This window comes from Malus domestica, chromosome 08, assembly GCF_042453785.1.
Source record: "Malus domestica chromosome 08, GDT2T_hap1".
NCBI classification, from domain to species: Eukaryota; Viridiplantae; Streptophyta; class Magnoliopsida; order Rosales; family Rosaceae; genus Malus; species Malus domestica.
The window spans coordinates 7,980,572-7,999,538 of record NC_091668.1 but is presented as its reverse complement, the minus strand read 5'-3'; the positions used below and the strand labels follow the sequence as shown (position 1 = coordinate 7,999,538).

Genomic DNA, 18,967 nt, shown 5'->3' with positions numbered 1-18,967 from the left:
TGTCATCGTTTGAGTATTGACCCCAAGATCAAGCCGGTGAGACAGAAGCGAAGATCTTATGACGTTGAACGATACGAGGCAATGAAAGCAGAAGTTGAAAAACTCAAAGGCATAGGCTTTGTCCGCGAAGTCAATTACCCGACATGGGTAGCAAATGTGGTCCTTGTTAAGAAAAATCCGACCAAAGAAAGTCTTTTGCTTCAAAAGGTCTTGTGGAGAATGTATGTTGACTACACCGACCTAAACAAAGGGTGTCCGAAAGATAGCTTCCCTCTTCCTCTTATTGACAGACTTATAGACTCTACGGCCGGGTGTGAACTCCTGAGCTTCATGGATGCTTACTCAGGATACAACCAAATCCTCATGAACCCTTCGGATCAAGAACACACAGCCTTCACTACCGACAGAGGACTATAATGCTATAAAGTCATGCCTTTCGGCCTAAAGAATGCAGGAGCGACTTATCAGAGACTAGTCAACTCAATGTTCGCCGAGCAGATTGGGAAGAGCATGGAAGTTTACGTTGATGATATGTTAGTCAAGAGCAAACATGCTGACCAACACATCACCAACCTATCTGAAACTTTCACTATTTTGAAGAGGTATCGAATGAGGTTAAACCCCAACAAATGTGCCTTCGGCGTAGGCTCTGGCAAATTCTTAGGTTTCATGATTAGCCAACGAAGCATTGAAGCTAATCCCGAGAAGATCAAAGCAATCCTCGACATGAAGGAACCGGTAACTTCAAAGGACATACAGAGCCTTACTGGCAAGGTGGCAGCCTTAACCAGGTTCATTTCTAAGGCCACAGACAAATGTGCTCCCTTTTTTAAAGCACTTAAGGGAAGTAGGAAGTACATTACATGGACTGATGAATGTGCCGAGGCATTCAAAAACCTCAAGGAGTACATGAGTAAAGCCCCTCTACTCTCCAAGCCCGAGGTAGGAGACATTCTCATTATCTACCTATCGGTATCAGCTTCAGCCGTAAGTTCCGTTCTGATTCGAAAGGATGGGAATATTGAGCGACCTGTCTACTACGCTAGCAAAGCCTTACAAGATGCGGAGACACGGTACTCTAACATTGAGAAATTGGCTCTGGCATTGGTCATGTCTGCTCGAAAACTCCGCCCTTACTTCCAAGCGCACTCCATCATCGTGCTTACCAATTATCCTCTTCGACAGATACTCCAAAGTCCTGACACTTCAGGGCGAATGATCAAATGGGCAATAGCGTTGGGTGAGTTTGACATCTCCTACCAACCAAAGCCAGCTGAGAAGGGCCAAGCAGTGGCAGACTTCATTGCCGACTTCACATATCCGGTTGACATTGCTTCTACACCTGAAGCAGTGGCTTCATTACCCCCGGAAGCTCAGAAGATAGAACCAACAACCCCAGCATGGAGTCTGTATGTTGATGGCTCATCCAACCAACAGGGCTGTGGAGCGGGACTAGTCTTGACTACACCCGACAAAGTAGCAATGGAGTATGCTCTTCGTTTCAAATTCAAGGCATCAAATAATGAGGCCGAGTATGAAGCCCTTCTAGCAGGATTACGTTTGGCCAAACACCTCGGGGTTAAACAAATTGATATTTTCAGTGACTCCCAATTGGTGGTCAACCAGGTTACCAACAACTTTGATGCTAAGGACAGCTCCATGGCAGCATATCTTGCGCAAACACAACTTTTGCTCAAGCACTTCCACTACCAGATCACCCAAGTTCCTCGAGCGGCAAACAGTCATGCAGACGCCCTGGCTCGCCTCGCCTCGGCTGTGGAAGACAAGATTGGAAGAAAAATTCATGTCGAACTGTTGGCAACACCAAGCACCATGGCCGCAGAAGTATGCAACTTACAATAGGGGGATAGTTGGATCACCCCGATCTATAATTTCCTTGCTCATGGCACCCTCCCAAATGATAAAGTCCAGGCTAAGCAAATTCGATACAAGTCTACCCGCTACCTGATCATCAATGATCAACTCTATAAGCGAGGTTTTAGCCTGCCATACTTAAGGTGTCTTACGCCTGCCGAGGCGGAAATCGTCATTCGGGAAATACATGAGGGAGTCTGTGGAGATCATGCTGGATCTCGGTCCCTAGCACACAAGACTTTTCGCCAAGGATATTACTGGCCAACACTCCACCAGGATGCCATCAAAGTATCCCGCTTATGTGACAAATGTCAACGATATGCGACTATTCCTCATTCCCCTCCAGAGCCTCTTACTCCTATGATCAGCCCTTGGCCCTTCGCCCAGTGGGGACTTGATTTGATCGGCCCAATGCCGGCAGGGAAGGGCAAAGTCTGTTACGCAGTCGTTGCAGTGGACTACTTCACCAAGTGGGCCGAAGTAGAACCCTTGGCAACCATTACTGAGGCAAAGATAAAAGACTTCGTGTGGAAGAACATCCTTTGTAGATTCGGCATTCCCAATGCGATAGTCACTGACAATGGGCGACAGTTCGACAACAAGAAGTTCAGGTTGTTCTGCTCTAAGTTCAACATCAACTTATGCTTTGCCTCTCCAGCTCATCCCCAGTCTAATGGACAAGTTGAGGCCATCAACAAAATAATCAAGCGCACTTTGAAAACCAGCTTGGACAAAGCTAAAGGCTGTTGGCAAGAATTTGTACCCCAAGTTCTTTGGTCATATCGCACTTCATATCGGACTTCAACAAGAGAAACTCCATTCTCACTTGCCTTTGGCACAGAGGCGGTTGTCCCTGTTGAGCTCGAGCAAGCAACATTCCGAGTCCAGAACTACATTCAAAGTGAAAATGACAAACAACTCACCCTCAACTTGGATTTAGTCGAGGAACACAGAAACCAAGCTCACTTAAGGAATGTCGCCTACAAGCAGCGCATCTCCAACTATTATGACTCTAGGGTCAAGCCTCGCTCTTTCAAAATAGGAGACTGGGTCTTAAAGAAAAGATTACTCTGCGACAGAGTCCCGAGTGAAGACACACTTAGTCCAAACTGGGATGGACCATATGAAGTCATTGGCATCAGTCGCCCTGGCTCTTACACACTTAGAAGCTCCGATGGCAAGACCCTTGGCCATCCATGGAACGCTGATCACCTGAAGTACTACTACAAATAGACTCACGATGTACAAGTGTTGAGCTATAGCCGTTCGGCATCCTATGTAATGAAGGCCATTTGGCAATGAATTCACTAAAGAGGTAATTTAGCCAACTTGGCCCTCACTCTTTTACATTCCTAGCAATGGAACACTCAAGTGTTGAAACCTCAAAGCAGATATATCCAACACGAAACAAAATCTAAGTATGTGTCGACAAGACTATACAAAGAAAGGAACAACCAAACAATGGCTTATATCCAAACAATAGACCTATTCATACACAGCCAAAAAACTTCACTTAAAACAGCTTCACCCAAAAAAAAAAAAAAAAAAAAGCTTCATCCAAAAAGTTTCACCCAGAAAGTTTCATCTACAAAACTTCACCTACGTAGCTTCACCCAGAAAGCTTCACCATCAAAGCTTCACCTAGAAAGCTTCATCTACAAAGCTTCACCCAGAAAGCTTCATCTACAAAGCTTCATCATCAAAGCTTCACCCAGAAAGCTTCATCTACAAAGCTTCACCATCAAAGCTTCACCTCGAAAGCTTCATCTACAAAGCTTCATCTACAAAGCTTCACCTAGAAAGCTTCATCTACAAAGCTTCATCTACAAAGCTTCACCATCAAAGCTTCACCTAGAAAGCTTCAACACCAAAGCTTCACCTACAAAGCTTCAACACAAAACCTTGCTCCAAATAAACAAATTTTGTTCACAAAACCCAAGATGCCCTTGAACTTGTACAAAAACACTTGGGTAAACATAAACATTTTTTGTTTTACACCCACAAGGGCCCAAAATCTTCCTTCTTATTTATTCACTTATATATGTTCCCAAACATATTATAATAGATCCAACAACAAGCCAAAGTCCCAGGTTTCTTAATGGACAAAAGTACAAGCAATTCATCAATAATGAAGGTGCTACAAAAATTGGAATCTGCCCCAAAATAGAAATCCAACCCAAGAGACTTTTTCTCTCTCTCCCTCTTCCGCCTCCTTTCATCTATCAAATTTCTGCAACCTCTGCTCTTCTCCAATGGAGCTGAATTTTGGACACCCTATAGTTTTTGAGCATATGAACAACTTTCACGAAGGAACCATTTCTGTTTGAGCAACGGAAATTAAAGTGTTGAAGCTCCAAACATGACAGTCGGATTCTTGCAGATTTCGAAGCTGCTGTGATGTTTCGAAGATCTGGAAATATTTAACCATTAGTTCATTCTGAATTTTTGATATGTTATGAAAGAGACGATGAGGAACAACTTCAATGAAGAAAGCATGCTGATCTGAACAATAGAAAATGGAGTTTCGAAGCTCACAACAAATCTGACGGGTTGACAGAAAAATAATAACCAGTCACTCATCATACCTGAATTTCTGGAGTTGTACTGCTCCGATGGATCTCAATTTTGGATATGTTGTAGTTCACAAGTTAAGGAACAACTTCGATGAAGAAAGTATGTTGATCTGAGCAAGAGAAAATGGACTTTTTGAAGCTCACAACAAGTCTGACGCGTTGATATACAAATGACGAACAATCACTCATCATACCTGAATTTCTGGAGTTGTACTGCTCCGATGGATCTCCAATTCGGATATGTTGTAGTTCACGAGCTAAGGAACAACTTTCATGAAGATGGTTTTGCGATTTGAGCCACAGAAAATGGTGTTATATTGAAGAGCTACCACTCCCTCTACGTAGACACCCTCCTTGGTTTACCTAGCTCCAACACCCACATTTCCTTCAACAAGGCTGCAGCAAATCAGATTGTGAGGAAAGATGGCAATCTTTCCAGCCAAAAAGGAAAGGCAAAGCAAACGAAAATTAAACACATTGATGGCATATTATGAAAGAAGAAAAGGAAAAGTAGTAAATGATGATGAAGTGTGGGAACAACATCATGACAAATGATGATGAGTCATGCTTTCCCCCCTCCTTGGATTCGGCTGAAAACATCCCCCTATTTGGATTCAGTTGAAAACATCCCACTCAGTCGACAAAAAAAACAAAAAACAAAAAAAAACAAAAAAGGGCCTAGGCCTCCACTTCTTTGGGCCTAACACATCTTCATAACAAAAAAAACAATATATGAAGAAAGAGCCCTGGGTTACCACTTCGAAAAGAAACAAGTGAAGTTTTCCTACTCATGACATTGACTACTAGCTAGACACCTCATTCGGCAACTCTCTTCGCCTGAAGACTTGGGGGACTCCCACCATATGCTACTGCACCTTGATACTCGGCAGTCTCACAACCACTCAGTGACTTGGATTTTTCAAGTCTCCAACCGAGAAGTTTTCCTCACTCGGGAAATTAAGGGAACACTACCTCAAACTACATGCTTCACTCACAAAGCTTCAACAATACAGGTTTCAACAAAAGCAAAAATTCAAAGAACTTTATGAAGAAGGCTTTGGTGTATTTAACACAATATGTTGAAATGAAGCAAAGCTTATTTATTAATATTTTCGATAAGCCACAAATATGTACATATACATGAGTCAAAATAAACAAACAAAAGGGAGCCTTCACAAAGGTTGCTTAGGGGAAGTCTCAGCAGTCGGTAAAGCACCAGAAAGAGAAAGCACCGGAGGGTGGTTATCCGGAGCCTCAGTACTTGACAAAACCCCAGAAGGAGGAGGCATTGGAGGTTCATCATTTGAAGCTTCATTACCAGGTACAGCCCCAGAGGACGAAGGCAATAAATGCCTTTGGAACAAACCCACAAACCGCTGATGATCAAGTAAAACCTTACCATCAGATTCCTTCATCTGGTCAAGCTTCCTCTTCATGTTTGTAGCATAGTCATGGGCGAGCCGGTGCAACTGCTTATTCTCATGCTTGAGTCCTCTAATCTCCTGTTTGAGACTCATCACTTCAGCAGCCAATGATTCAACTTGGCGGGTTCTAGCAAATAGGCGTTGGGCCATATTAGACACAGAACCTGCACACTGAACACTAAGAGCCAGAGAGTCCTTAACAGCCAACTCATCAGACCGTTTGGAAAGTAGTCTGTTATCTTTGGGAGTGAGAAGGTTCCTGGCCATTACTGCAGCGGTCATATCATTCTTCATCACAGAATCCCCAACGGTAAGAGGACCAGTAGGGGATATGAAGGATGGGCGCCATATGTTGTCTGGAGAAGGCGTGGCTGTCTCTTCTCCAAGGTTCAAGTCAAAACGACGGTCGGAGGGTCCAGACATTTTCAAATGTGTTGAAGAGGGAAGAGGTCAGACAAATCAAGATCTTAGAAGTGCAAGAAATGAGCTTCTACTGGTAGAGATTCAAGTGTACTGTGGAACTTAATGCCAGCCTCTATAAAAATCTGCACTCGACGGAGCTTCAGAAATCGAAGAGGCGTTTGCTTTCTCAAAAGCTGGGCTGCTCAGAGACCACGAGGGCCGATCTCAGAAATCGAAGAAGCACCTGCTTTTTCAGCCTCGTCAGCACCTGTCACATGCACACTCAGCTTTGCGGAAATTACGGGCAATCTGTCGAAGATTTCTGGTGAAGTAGAAAGCACGTGAATCTTACTGTTCAATCACCGCTCTCCATATGCACCATCAACTCCTCGGGTACCACATATAACTTTGTCAAAGATCTCTGACAAAGTTTAGGCACGAGAATTTCGAAGTTCCAGCTACCCTACTATTACCCATAAGGGTAAAGGAACAGCACCACTGCTTGACAACTGGAAAGTCCCTATGTGTGTCGACCTCCGTGTTTTGCGGCAAGACAGGTTGGCAAGAACGTCCAACCTTTACTCACATTCGAGAAAAGACTCCCAACATAATTACTTTCTCAAAAACCGGAGTAGCACCGCTTTCCGAATCTCGAGAGTCAGATCCTCGACGGGATTGCTTGTTCGAAAACCGAAGAAGCACAACTCTCAGAACTTCGAGAGCCAGATTTCCTTAGATAAAGCTTGTCTGTAATCTTCACACGTAACATCAGCTTTCCAGATACCACATACCACTTTTTCAAAGTGCTCTGACAAAATTAAAACACGTGAAGCTGGCAGCTCCCACTACATTGCTGTGACCAAGAAGGGTAAAGGAATAGCAATACTACTTGTTATTGGGAAATCCCTATATACATTGACCTCCCTCCTCAACGGACAGGCAAACCTGCAAAAATGCTCAACCCTTTCTCGCATTCGAAAAGGCACCCTCAACATAACCTCTCGAAATACTCAGCTTTATTTCCCCCCGATAATACCTCAGCAAATAAGCCACACCAAGAACAAGAGTATCTCATATCATCAGGGTCGAAAGCAAGAGTATCTCATATCATGCTTTCTCCCTGTCTTTGTCTTTGTCCTTGTCCACACCTGCAGGACAAGGAGAAAGAGAGCAGTCAGTCGGAACCTGAAATCAAACCTCCAATTTGGAACTGACTGCCTGGAGCCTTTGCCTGGTTGCTTACTTAGCATTGCTCTCGAGTACTCATCCTCAACTGCTGTCAAGGTCACGAATTCCACCGGCAAATACCTCATGACAGTTGATCAGATATTGGCTCTTTACACTGAAGCTGCCAAGCGGGGATGAGTCACTATGAAGGAATGTTCTGAAGGACCATTGAAATGCAAAGGTTGCACACCACTTCTGCCATGCAAAAGATTGAAGCAGAAGGTTCAACGGTGGGCTGAAACAGATCACTACAGCACGACACCTTTCCATACCACATTCATTATTCCGTCAACAGCAAAAGTATCCCATATCATCAAGGTCGAACGTACTCTAGATTTGATGGACTTGTTTTGACCCTCAAATTTTTGAGTCGGCCTTATACTCTGAAGGGCACCAGAAAACCCTCAAGCACAGTTCAAGAATAAGCCTGTGGAAAGTTACTTCTTCAAAAGCAAAAGTATCTCATATCATCTCTTATCCATTTGCTTCTCCTTATCCTGACAGTTGAATGAGAGACAAGGAGAAGAAGAACAATCAACCGGAAGCCGAAGTCAAATCTCTGATCCTGGGTTGCTTACTTGGAAGTTTGACTGCTTACCTTGTCTGTCACCTCTTTCGGCAGATCTCCTAGCTCGGCGACTTGGGGGACTCCTACTATAGGGTTTGTATCACACTTGACTAAGCCCGAAACTACAACTAAGCTTCAAGTGAAATTGATACATTACCTTGTGCGTCAACATCAGCTAAATACACCATTCCCGGATGGAGGAAAGGTACTTCCAGAGAAGGGCAGATGAAGATCAGACCACACTTCAGTACTTAGAAGTTTCGTGATTACTCAAGGGATTGGATCTTGCAAGTCCCCAACCGAGGAGTTTCCCTCACTCGGGAACTTAGGGGAGCACTGTTTGTACCATACTTGACCAATCCCGAAACTACCAAGCACCGGCCAACGCTATACTGTCAAGGACCCAGAAGAGTTCCCCTCCGACCAGGAGGCCAATCACTACTCGACACGTGTCAAGATTAGAAGCCAATCAGAGCGCAGCACGTGTCGACATCAAGAACCAATCATAACATGACACATGTCAATGTGACAAAGCTACAAGTTTTTCTATAAATAGGGGTCATTCCCCCACAATATGGCCTAATGCCATTTGTGTTAAATCATTCACAAGAACTCACTAAATTGAGAGCTTGATCCTTTGTACTTGTGTAAGCCCTTCACTACTAATAAGAATTCCTCTACTCCGTGGACGTAGCCAATCTGGGTGAACCACGTACATCCTGTGTTTGCTTCTCTGTCTCTATTCATTTACGTACTTATCCTCACTAGTGACCGAAGCAACCAAGCGAAGGTCACAAAACCTGACATTTTCTGTTGTACCAAAGTCTTCGCTGATTTTGTGCATCAACAAGTCCCATATTGACAAGGTTAGTAAATAAGAAAAAACACCACATGATTTATACAAAAACACTTTCAAAGTTCAAATGGAAAACAAAACTCATCATCTATTTACTTATAAGCCCAGAGTTGTTTGGTTTTCTTCTCTCAATACAAAATAACTTAGTCTTTTTGTGTTTCTAAATTATTGAGTTTGAAGTGTTTTTCTAAGTATAATTTTATCAATGTCTTACGTGTGAAAATAAATAATTTTCTTATATGAAGTTAGGGCACTTTTTTTGGCGTCACCCAGGGCCTCAAAAATCTCTGGACCGGCCCTGCCCGAAATCCCCGACCATGCTATTGAAGAAGGGCAAAGAGTGAAACTAAGGGGTGGTTTGGGAGTGAGGTGCTTAAAAAAAACACCCATGAATAAAAAAGCTGTGGGGGTTTTAGATGTTTGGTAAACTGAAAAAAAATGGCTTATTTTGGAAGCTGCTGTGAGAATAAGCTAAAATCAAAGGAAAAAGCTGAAGCTGCTATTTGCAGCTTTGGAAAACTGGCTTTTTTTCAAAGCACACGGATCTACAGTGCCTCCTTTAATGAAAAGATCTACTATGAGACTGTTTTTTTTTTTTTTTTTTAAAGCACCTTTACAAAAAAGTTTATCAAACACTCTGCTGATTTATTTCACAGCCGCTTATTCTCAGAGCAGTTTTTTTTCAAAGCACAGCAATACCATACCAACCCTAAATAGGGGAAAAAGCAAGAGAGGTGAGATCAATTTGAACCAGCTTCTTGAGGGACTTACCTTCGGTCAAGGTAGGCTGGTGGGTCAAGCCCAGAGAGCCATGTAGGGCGCACTTGTGCTTGAGCTACGTGTCGGGAAAAACCTCAAGCTGTTGTTGGTTTGCCATGCCCGACACCAAATGAGGGCTTCAATATGTTCTTATTACAAAGGATAACGGACATGGCTGCACAAGGAAACCTCTCCCTACTGCAGCAGCCATTTCTCTCCTATCTTTCTATCAAGAGAAAATAAGGACCACTTGGACATAACGTTAAAAATCCCAGGTGATTTAAAAGAAGCGGAAAATGTTGAAATATATGGACGAGGGAAAAGAAAATTAACTTAAACCATGCTTCAATAAGAATTACAACACTAATATTGCTGGAAATCATTAGATTACCATTGAAATTCTTTCAGAACGTGATTACAATTCAACATAGTCATTACCGACAAGACCTAGCGTAAAGAGCACACCCTAATTAAATAACAAAATGCAAGTTGTAAGCTCTTTGACAGAAAATTAGAAAGTTCGATGCAGCTAAGACAGCTGAACGTAGATTCTCACATCTCCGAGTACAATTGTCTACTAGTACTGGATATGCTGAAGGAGCTGACTTTGAGAGGGGTTGCAATCACAAGTGGAGCCTCAGGTGAGTCGGTAACTGCAAATTTGTCATGCATGAAGCGACTGTCGACAATGGAGTCGTCCTTAGGGACTATCTTGTAGCAGTAGCAGCTCTTCAAGCCCTGCTGATTGCGGTAGCACTCATGCAAGCCATCCTTCACTTGTTGAAAGTTCCAAACCACACTAAATTTGCCCACAGTAGCAACCAGATGACGCTCCTGCTTCCCATTCTCTGTGACCTGAACAATAATGTAAAACAAGATTATCATAAGCTTATACCAAAAGAAATCACAAGGCCAGAAAAAATATACTGATTTCAGAGTTAATAAATGACCTAGACATTTTTGATTCATAGACAATGCTCCGACCAACCAAAATCGGTACTACCATCAAGGTACCGATATCCACCAAACTCAAATTCGTATGTAAGAACAGACTTTTGTTCTCGAAGCGAAATCAGCATTCAAAATCTAAAAGTTACTTGGAAGAGAGGGGGAAAAGCCAGACAAAGTAGCTTTATACATGACAACCCCACTATTAAAACCTTCTAAGGAAAACCAATCCATTCACCATCTCTTCGGGAATTAATCACTAAAACATAAACTGAATCGAAAACTATTCCAACTTTCAGATGGAGACACAAATTTTCATCACCACGAACAAAAGGAAGAAGCAGCATAATGTTGCAGAATCCCATAAAATAACAGAAAAATATTTCTAACCAACTGGCTGAAAATACACACTTACCCACGAAAACTGAGCATTACGAAACTTGTTATTCATGCCCGCCAGATGTGAATCCAGGGGAGTCAGCTTCAGCAGTCTTGGAGCTGAAATTCTATTTCCCATACGCCCACTAAAACCAGTCTTTGTCTTGCCATCCTTATCAGTAAAGATTGTGCAGATGAGGATTAAATAAGTGTCGGTTGTGCCCAAAATCCACTTCCCATCAAAAGTAACATCCACATGAGTGATAGGTGAACCAAGCCCTGGAAAAGCAGTTTTCGCCTGCCTCATTGAATTGATCGAATACAACCTGATCTTCCCATCAAGCGACCCAACAGCAATTGAGCCATCTCCAGTGCTAGCAAAGCACTGAAAGTTAGTCCCTCTTGAGAACTGATGCCCTTGGTTCCAATTGAGAACAGGTCCACTAGAAGCCGCAAGGTCCTGAACCATTCCTTTCCTATCACGCATATCCCACCGGCAAAGCCTGTTGTCATCCAGACCCAAGAATGTTGATCCTGAGGGGTCCAACTGCGCTCCCTTACTGTCATTTGTGATATCCCTCATTGTAATGTCAGCCCCATCTTTCTCAAACTTCCACTCAGTAACAACCTTCCCGGTTTCAATATCAAGCTGATGAAGCCCTGTTGTGTGAGGCTTCCCCTCATTCATCGGACTCATAAGGAGCATGTTAGTCTCGGCCTTCATCAACAGAGCCTTCCTAGGCGTTGACCGTGCCAAATTCGAACCCCCTCCGTAGCTCCCATCATCAAAATTCACATAAACACCTTTACCATGTATTCCATGAGAGAAATTCTTAACTACCTGAATGCCAGAGTTCCCCACCAAGAAACTATTGTCCAATGCACCCAATGCCAAGCTCTGTATCCCGCCATTGTGGGCCTCCTCAAACTCCTCTCTCAAATTTTGATTTGCCCTCACTGGTGTTGCCGAGCCAGGGCTCTTCAACAAACTATCCTCCGCATCTTCCCACACCGAATCATCCGCCATTTCGGGCTTCGCCCACCCGACAAAATCCTTCCCATAAACCTTCACCCTGTTCTCCTCGGTGGCCTCATACCCATAAGTGTTCTCAAACAAACAGTCATTGTACTTAATCACAAAAGCCCTATACTCCTCATCACCGAAAAACTTCATTGCCCACACACCTCTGGCAAAGAAATCGACACGCCGCTGATCGGCGAAAGTGAGCAATTGCATCTCGGCCGATACTTTAGCCCTAACTTTGGCCCCAACCCTCAAAACCCAACAACCCTCCTCATCAAATTCCTCTTCTTCCTCTACCTCCTCGTCATTATCAACGTCCATTCGAGATGTCTTAATAAAATTGTAAGAAGTGAGTTTTTCGGAAGTTACCCATTTCGCCTTGGGGGTGTTCCCACCAATGTGAACGTAGAGCTTCACCGGATTCTTCAGATTCGGGTTCTTGGAAGAAGACCCGTATTTGAGACTCAAAGCCTTGAGCTTTGCGTCCACATCGTCTAACTCCGCCGACGACGGCGTTTTGGGTCCCCGATCGGCGGATCTCTGACGTTGGTCGGCTTCAGTTTCCTCCACATCCTCATAGCTCTCCTGCTCCTCGCTCTCTTCCTCGTCGGAGTCGGAGAGCTCGAGGTGTTCACGGCTGTGAGCTCCGCCCATTTATTGTATGAAGATTTTGGAAATGGTGGGTGAAAGATGAGAGCTTTTGGGAGTCTGAGAGTGTGAGATGGCGTTTTGGGGATGAAAAGTTCAAATTTCAAATTTGGGAGCGTTTATGCGGTTTTTTTGGTAGCCTATATCGTTTGACTTTTCAGTTATTAGGGTTTTGAAAGTGGAAAGTCAAGCGAGAATAGGCGATTGGGCCTAGGTCGGGTCGGTTCAGTGGAGCCCGGTTAAGTCATGACATTTTCGTGGCATTTTTTTGGCATTTTACCACAAAAAAAAAAGGAAAACTAATGAAAAGGGTTTGAAAACTTTGAATTTTAATGATAAGGACAAAATAAAGGGTAAAGTGAATAGTACCAGGATTGACTTTTTAGTGTAAAAATGTGGTTTTTCGTTAAAGTGAACAGTACCGGGTGCTTTTCGTTAAAGTTCCAAAAAAAAAAACCAAATACAAAAGAACGTAAAACTAAAACATTCTAGAAATTTATGGTGATACCAAAAATTAGTTCTAGGGATGATTATATAAACAGAATCTGCTAAGAATTTGTATTCAAACTAGGTTTACTCAAGCACAAACTTTCATTTATCTCATTAACACTCAATCATAAACAATCATTCCCTTGATATCAATGGCAGAGTTAGGTTTTCTTGTGAGAAAGAGCCACTCACAAATGTTAAGGTGATGCTATCCATACATCAATTTTTACCTCTTATATACATCTCTCAATTTTTGACAATTTAACAAGAGTGTGTAGGAGATAAAAAAGATGTGTAAATAGCATTACCCCAAATGTTATAAAATAAATCTAAATGAATAGTCTACAAAAGTACAAACAAAAACAAAATATAATATGATACGATTCTAAAATAACAAATTCATCGACTATTTTACCAATTCACAATGATCCTAATTGTACTCGACGAATTTTCATATTTTGAAACCGTATCGTGATATGCTCGTCTATACTATTTAAAATATCTTTATCAATATAACCAATCAAACAATTATTCATCCACAAATCATCCATTCCATTTTATAGGTTGCTCTTCACAATATAGCAAAATACTCGCTCAAGTTTACAAACCTAAAACAAATTTGATAATCAATTAAAAAATTGCAATGGCTTAATTTAACAAAAACAAAATCATAATTTAAACAAATAATTTGCAAGAGAGATGAGAGAGTAAAATACAAATATTAATTAGTGTAAAATTAGTATAAAAATTGGGATGCGAAAAGATTTGTTGGGACTTGGGAAGTGGAATTTGAAGGGCTGCACTAGAGGACAAGTAGGCTATATAGAGAGAGAAGTAAGATATATTAGTATTTCTCTTCACTTGTAAACGAGATGTCTTAGGTTCGATTATCGCATAAATGCGAAGTTGAACCACATTATTCTCGCTAACCTATTGTGAGACTTAACTCACTCCTCCATCCCCTTAGTGTAATTCCTTATCAAATCTAAGAGTATGTCACCATGAATTTCTTGATCACGGGATGAGAGAACATTGAATAGTATTACAAAGCTTACTTCGTAGTTTAAAAAAGAAAGTGTGCTCTCCTTCTTATTCAAGTTTGAATTTGTACTTAGAATTTAGATTAAATTATTTAGAATATTGCTTGAAGAATAAAAAAATTAACGTGTTATTTTGCTTCATTTTTATCGTTTGAGTTTAAATATTTCTATTTGTAACAAGGTTACGAGAACCTAAGTATCAACATTATAGTTTGAACAAATTCAGACGAGTTGACTAAAACACACACGAGCTTGTAGTTCAATTAGTAAAGAACACTCGAAGTACCGAGCATCTTTGAAAAAAAAAAGAAAAAAAAAGAAAAAAAAAAGAAAAGAAAAGGGTAGAGCTACACAAGCCTCAAGTGGGATTTAAATTTTAGAATTTGTAATTGCCGTCCACCTTATTCCTGGAGGAGAAGAAATGGCATCAGATTGGCCTTATCTATTCTAATACATTACAGAAATGAGAGTTTTTGTAGTTCAGTTTCTCTCCCACACAGCAAAGTCTTGTCCACTGGTGGCAACGTGGAAGTTCGACTTTGTGGGATCAAGGTCTCCAAGGTCCAACTTTGTTCCAATCTTCATGATAATCTTGTTGTCAATGTTGGCCATATACAGGTTAGCCTCGGCAGCTAAGATACTCACACTGCTCTTGGAATTGATCCCATTCCTTGCCCTAATTGCAGTCAAGTTGCGTATAGGCTCCTTTGGCCACCCCCACTCAAAGAAATGATCATAGAACTGAAATATCGAAAGCAAAGAAGTTTTGTAAGTCGAATTCGGAGTAAATGTTCTCTTACTAGACCTATATTATCAAACTGTAAAATCGAATCACATATTCAGAAAAGAATCATACTAATACTGATTCAGGTTGACAATCTAGTAACGTAATTATAGACTACTTGCGCTATATTAGACAACATGACAAAAGAACTTTTACCAATTCAATAAGATGACGGCTAGGCCTAGCTATTTGATGTTAAAGAACGAATGAATATGTTGTCAAACTATGATCTGAACCACATAATTATAAAAGAGTCAATCTAATTGGCGATCCAAATCCCACTCTACAACATATGTATACTACTTAAGTCGTTAGGTAATCTGACAAAAGAACATTTTCCTATCGAGCAAATCGATGTTGATTACTTACTATGCTTGGGGTCCCAGGATGGGTGAGAATGTAAGCGTATCCAAGCAGGACTTGATCAGATGGGAAAGGCAAGAGTTTTTGAGACCAAGTGTCATGATTGTCGATAAACGTCACAGCATTTTCTGGCTTGATCCCAATCAACCCTGGTGGTTTGCCATTTGAATCCTTCAACCTCCATAGCTCACCCACCACAGCAACATCCATAATATACTTGGTTGTCATATCAAACGCCGTGACAACACCCCCAGCAGCCTGAATCCAACTAGCTATTTCATTCCTATGTGCATCTTGGTTCTGTTCGAGTTTACCGTCCTGCCCTTTCGCAATGTTCCAACGCCAGTACTCGGCAACTGCGAATTCTGGTGAAGTTCTATCCATGTAGAGCTTGGTGAAGCTAGAGCCGTATCCAATGGCATAATCAAACCTCCATCCATCGAACCCTATTTCGGTTTTCAACCAGTTCATCCAATCAGACAACTCACTTTGAAGCCTAGGGTTTGTGTGGTCCACGTCAGCTGTGTATGGATAGTTGTCTCCAGTGTCTGGGTTGCCAGTGCCGAAGGGATGGTCATTGTCATCCCTGCAAATCAAGGAGGCATTGAAGTCAAGACGTCCGTCCGCTGTTCCGCCTTCGAAGATGCTCCATATTCCGTTCTCATCTTGTTTGACAGCTGCTCTGTGGTTTATCACAATGTCTGCTATGGCTTTGATTCCCTTCTCATGCATGGCAATAATTAGGGACTTCAATTCATCCTTATTTCCATAGCTCGAAGCATCAAGATCGTACAGCCTTCCGGGGTAGTATCCTGAAATGTTGAGTAATAGTAACGAATTATTATCTTGTCAGACTGTAAATTCGAATTATTGATCAATATAACTCTTGCCAGAAGGCGCATTCTTGATTCGCAGTTTGGCGAGAGAACATTAATGATTACTCGGGAATATTAAACAAACAAACGACATTATACAGAGATAGTGATAGGCTAGTAGCAAGTACATACCCTCAGTTCCATTGGCGTGAGAAGGAGGAGGAAGCCAAACATGGGAGATGCCAGAGTCAGCAAGTTCAGGAATGGAGGTCTTGAGTTTGTTGTACCATCCTCCTTTCTTACTTGAATCCCAATTGAACCCCTATATCATATTCAAAGACAACCAAGCGCTTCGATCAAAATTCAGAACACGCATACATAACGAGTTATATGTATCTATGAAAGAGAAGCATGTATAGCTCCGTTACCTGGAATAACACGGCGGGGGTTGCAAAGGAGGGCAAGAGAGAAGTGCAGAGGCAAAAACAGAAGGAAAGGAGGAAGTTCATGGTGCCTTGGTCTTACAGTTTTATCTGTAAAGGGAAGCTAGACACTTGGTGTGCCTTTATACTCGTATATCTCGTTGAATTTTCTTCACCAAAAGTCAGATTTTGGCATTAAACAGCCAAGACTGGCGGATATTGAAACTCCAGCTGGATAACCAGTTTGAACAAGATATACTTGAGAAAATTCAAGGCTTCATGCCGTGTGTTGGGGCTAGAAAATGGCAGACTCGGCCGAATGCGATCAGTATTTCAAAATGTTAGGCAGCATCCATGAAATTGATTGGCAATCATATACTCTGAACTTCCTTAAACGAAACCCATTTTTCTTTTTGGACAAGCGCAGGTTGATCAATGCTGGGACTATCACGTGACGCGAAAGATGGAGTGAAGGTGATCAATGACCGATTAAACCCAAGATTTTGCCTCATCGGGTTCAGCCCCGGTGAACATCATAGAAATGAACTGTTAACACTTTCTTTTTCATTGTCAGAGTTCGTGAGGCAATTTTGGCACACCCCAATTTATTTCTGCCCATTTGTATTTGATAAATAGAAGGAAAATCAAATGACGGAAATAAACATGGATGTGTATAAGCCAAGAACGGGTGTGCGGAGTTCATTTCCTTTTCAGTTTATCATTGATTTGACTGATTTACGCTGTTTTGCAGCCAAATCAAACTCATAAAGCCAAGAGTAGCATTCTTCACATGGCAATGCATTACTGGATAGGAGACGCCACATAACGGTGAACCCGTTTCATGTAAGTCATTCTCCCTGAAGCCACCCAACTCCCAAATATCCAACCCAGCAACACTAAACATAACAGAAGTAGATAGCAAATTTGCAGGCAATCACATGAAAAAGAAAACCTATAAAAACATCCTCAGAATCATATTCTAATTGGCAGCTTATTGCATTAAGTATGAAATGATTCATATATCCAAGAGCACAAGCTTTCATTTAATTGACTCCTATTCCTCTCTTAGTGGAAAGCTAAAATTCCATCAGTTCAAAGTTTACTAGTATTTCATAAATCCATTTGAACAAGCAAGAAGAAGAAAGGGGGATTAAAGCCTGAAATCCCAAATCTCACAACTTGGCAGGCTTGGGGAAAATGTCGGGTGTGAATTTCGTGGCGGCACTCAGGCTGCCCTTGATCTTCATTGCCCCCCTCATGAAAGCGATTTGCGGGTTCATCTTCCCCAGCGCCACCTTCACGAAATCTTCATCCTTGAACGAGAAAGTCGCATCTGGCTTCCCTCCTTCATATGCCCCTGTAATTTCAGCTCACATTTTCAGGAAAAGCTCCACATCTTTCATGCATAAAACAGAAATGTTAAGGGCCCTTTGGAATTGTTTCTCTAAAAATACCAATTCTTCTCATAAGCACTTTTGTTACAGAGACAGTGATATTTTCGTTAAAATTGAAGTGTTTTCTGTAAATCACTTAAAAAGTGCTTCCCAGAAGCATCTTCCGAGTGACTCTTCAGAAAGCGGTTACACATGATCTAAACCCCACTTTTGAATTTTCTGCCAAGCGCAGTCAAAAGCACTTTCTTTTAGATGATTCTTTAGAAAAACACACCGAAATTTTTCTCTCAAAATGCAATGAAAAGCACTTTTGACTGTCCCAAAACGCTTTCAACCCTTCCAGAAACAATCTCAACAGGCTCTAATAGACTAATTAATAAGGACACGGAGCAAAGCAAAATCAGGAACCCTAACCTTTCTTGACCTCGCCCTTCTTGAGATCAACGGTAAAAATCACCTCATCGAATCCAATTTTCTGCAATTTCAACTCAGAAAGTCAAGGAAAAATTGGGGGCTTAATTAGATTTAGAGAATTCGAGGGAGGCCGGTGGGGTGGTAGGGCCTACCTTGGGTGCGATGTTTATCTGATAGACGAGTCCAATTTTCTTGGTGATTTCTTTGCCGGCGTCGGTTTTCAGGTGCTCTTTCATCAGCTCCAGCAAGCTTTCCGACTTCAGCTCTGCACCGCTCGCCATTGCTGCTTCTTTCTCTCTCTCTCTCTCTCTCCAAGTATTGAGATGGAAGGGGCCTCGCAACTACGTCGTTTTTATCGTTCCGATTCCCAGAGAGACTGGTGAGGTTGGTTTGAGAACTTAATTGGAATATAAGATCACGCGCGAACGAACCGCGCCTGAAGAGATCAGATTACGGTTAAGGCACGCATTCCCATAACATTAGTTTCTGGTAGTTTGTAGTTGGTCGAGATGACGTCAGCAATTTGATATTTTCTTTAGCTAAAAATACCATTTTAACTAAAAA

The 18,967-nt window shown here is 41.9% G+C and overlaps 3 protein-coding genes and 1 long non-coding RNA gene across 4 annotated transcripts; all 4 read right to left on the bottom strand.

Moving 5' to 3' along the window:
* Positions 1-4,498: 4,498 nt before the first annotated feature.
* LOC139197972 (uncharacterized) lies at positions 4,499-4,774 on the bottom strand. Its single transcript, XR_011583403.1, has 2 exons — positions 4,643-4,774; positions 4,499-4,558 (listed from the first exon to the last, which is right to left on the bottom strand). It is a non-coding gene; the product is annotated as an uncharacterized lncRNA (long non-coding RNA).
* Positions 4,775-10,053: 5,279 nt separating this feature from the next.
* Positions 10,054-12,829, bottom strand: LOC103439222 (protein CYPRO4). The gene is made up of 2 exons (XM_008377765.4): positions 11,048-12,829; positions 10,054-10,539 (listed from the first exon to the last, which is right to left on the bottom strand). Exons 1-2 carry the CDS (start codon positions 12,686-12,688, stop codon positions 10,237-10,239), a joined length of 1,944 nt encoding a protein of 647 aa, XP_008375987.3. The 5' UTR covers positions 12,689-12,829; the 3' UTR covers positions 10,054-10,236.
* Positions 12,830-14,559: 1,730 nt separating this feature from the next.
* Positions 14,560-17,335, bottom strand: LOC103410166 (alpha-amylase-like). Its single transcript, XM_008348916.4, has 4 exons — positions 16,602-17,335; positions 16,366-16,495; positions 15,365-16,170; positions 14,560-14,952 (listed from the first exon to the last, which is right to left on the bottom strand). The coding sequence occupies exons 1-4, from the start codon at positions 16,680-16,682 to the stop codon at positions 14,692-14,694; spliced, it is 1,278 nt and encodes a 425-aa protein (XP_008347138.3). The 5' UTR covers positions 16,683-17,335; the 3' UTR covers positions 14,560-14,691.
* A 232-nt stretch (positions 17,336-17,567) lies between these two features.
* Positions 17,568-18,949, bottom strand: LOC103420670 (sterol carrier protein 2-like). Its single transcript, XM_008358721.4, has 3 exons — positions 18,556-18,949; positions 18,404-18,464; positions 17,568-17,952 (listed from the first exon to the last, which is right to left on the bottom strand). The coding sequence occupies exons 1-3, from the start codon at positions 18,682-18,684 to the stop codon at positions 17,768-17,770; spliced, it is 375 nt and encodes a 124-aa protein (XP_008356943.2). The 5' UTR covers positions 18,685-18,949; the 3' UTR covers positions 17,568-17,767.
* Positions 18,950-18,967: the final 18 nt, after the last annotated feature.

Excerpts from the sequence above, each read along its gene's own strand:
- LOC103439222 (XM_008377765.4), bottom strand. The coding sequence starts at position 12,688 with ATGGGCGGAGCTCACAGCCGTGAACACCTCGAGCTCTCCGACTCCGAC. Across the intron at positions 10,540-11,047 it reads GTAATGCTCAGTTTTCGTGG|GTCACAGAGAATGGGAAGCA; the intron begins GTAAGTGTGTAT and ends ATTATTGTTCAG.
- LOC103410166 (XM_008348916.4), bottom strand. The coding sequence starts at position 16,682 with ATGAACTTCCTCCTTTCCTTCTGTTTTTGCCTCTGCACTTCTCTCTTG. Across the intron at positions 16,496-16,601 it reads CCCCCGCCGTGTTATTCCAG|GGGTTCAATTGGGATTCAAG; the intron begins GTAACGGAGCTA and ends AATATGATATAG. Across the intron at positions 16,171-16,365 it reads TCACGCCAATGGAACTGAGG|GATACTACCCCGGAAGGCTG; the intron begins GTATGTACTTGC and ends TCAACATTTCAG.
- LOC103420670 (XM_008358721.4), bottom strand. The coding sequence starts at position 18,684 with ATGGCGAGCGGTGCAGAGCTGAAGTCGGAAAGCTTGCTGGAGCTGATG. Across the intron at positions 18,465-18,555 it reads AGATAAACATCGCACCCAAG|AAAATTGGATTCGATGAGGT; the intron begins GTAGGCCCTACC and ends TTGAAATTGCAG. Across the intron at positions 17,953-18,403 it reads GAAGGGCGAGGTCAAGAAAG|GGGCATATGAAGGAGGGAAG; the intron begins GTTAGGGTTCCT and ends CTGAAATTACAG.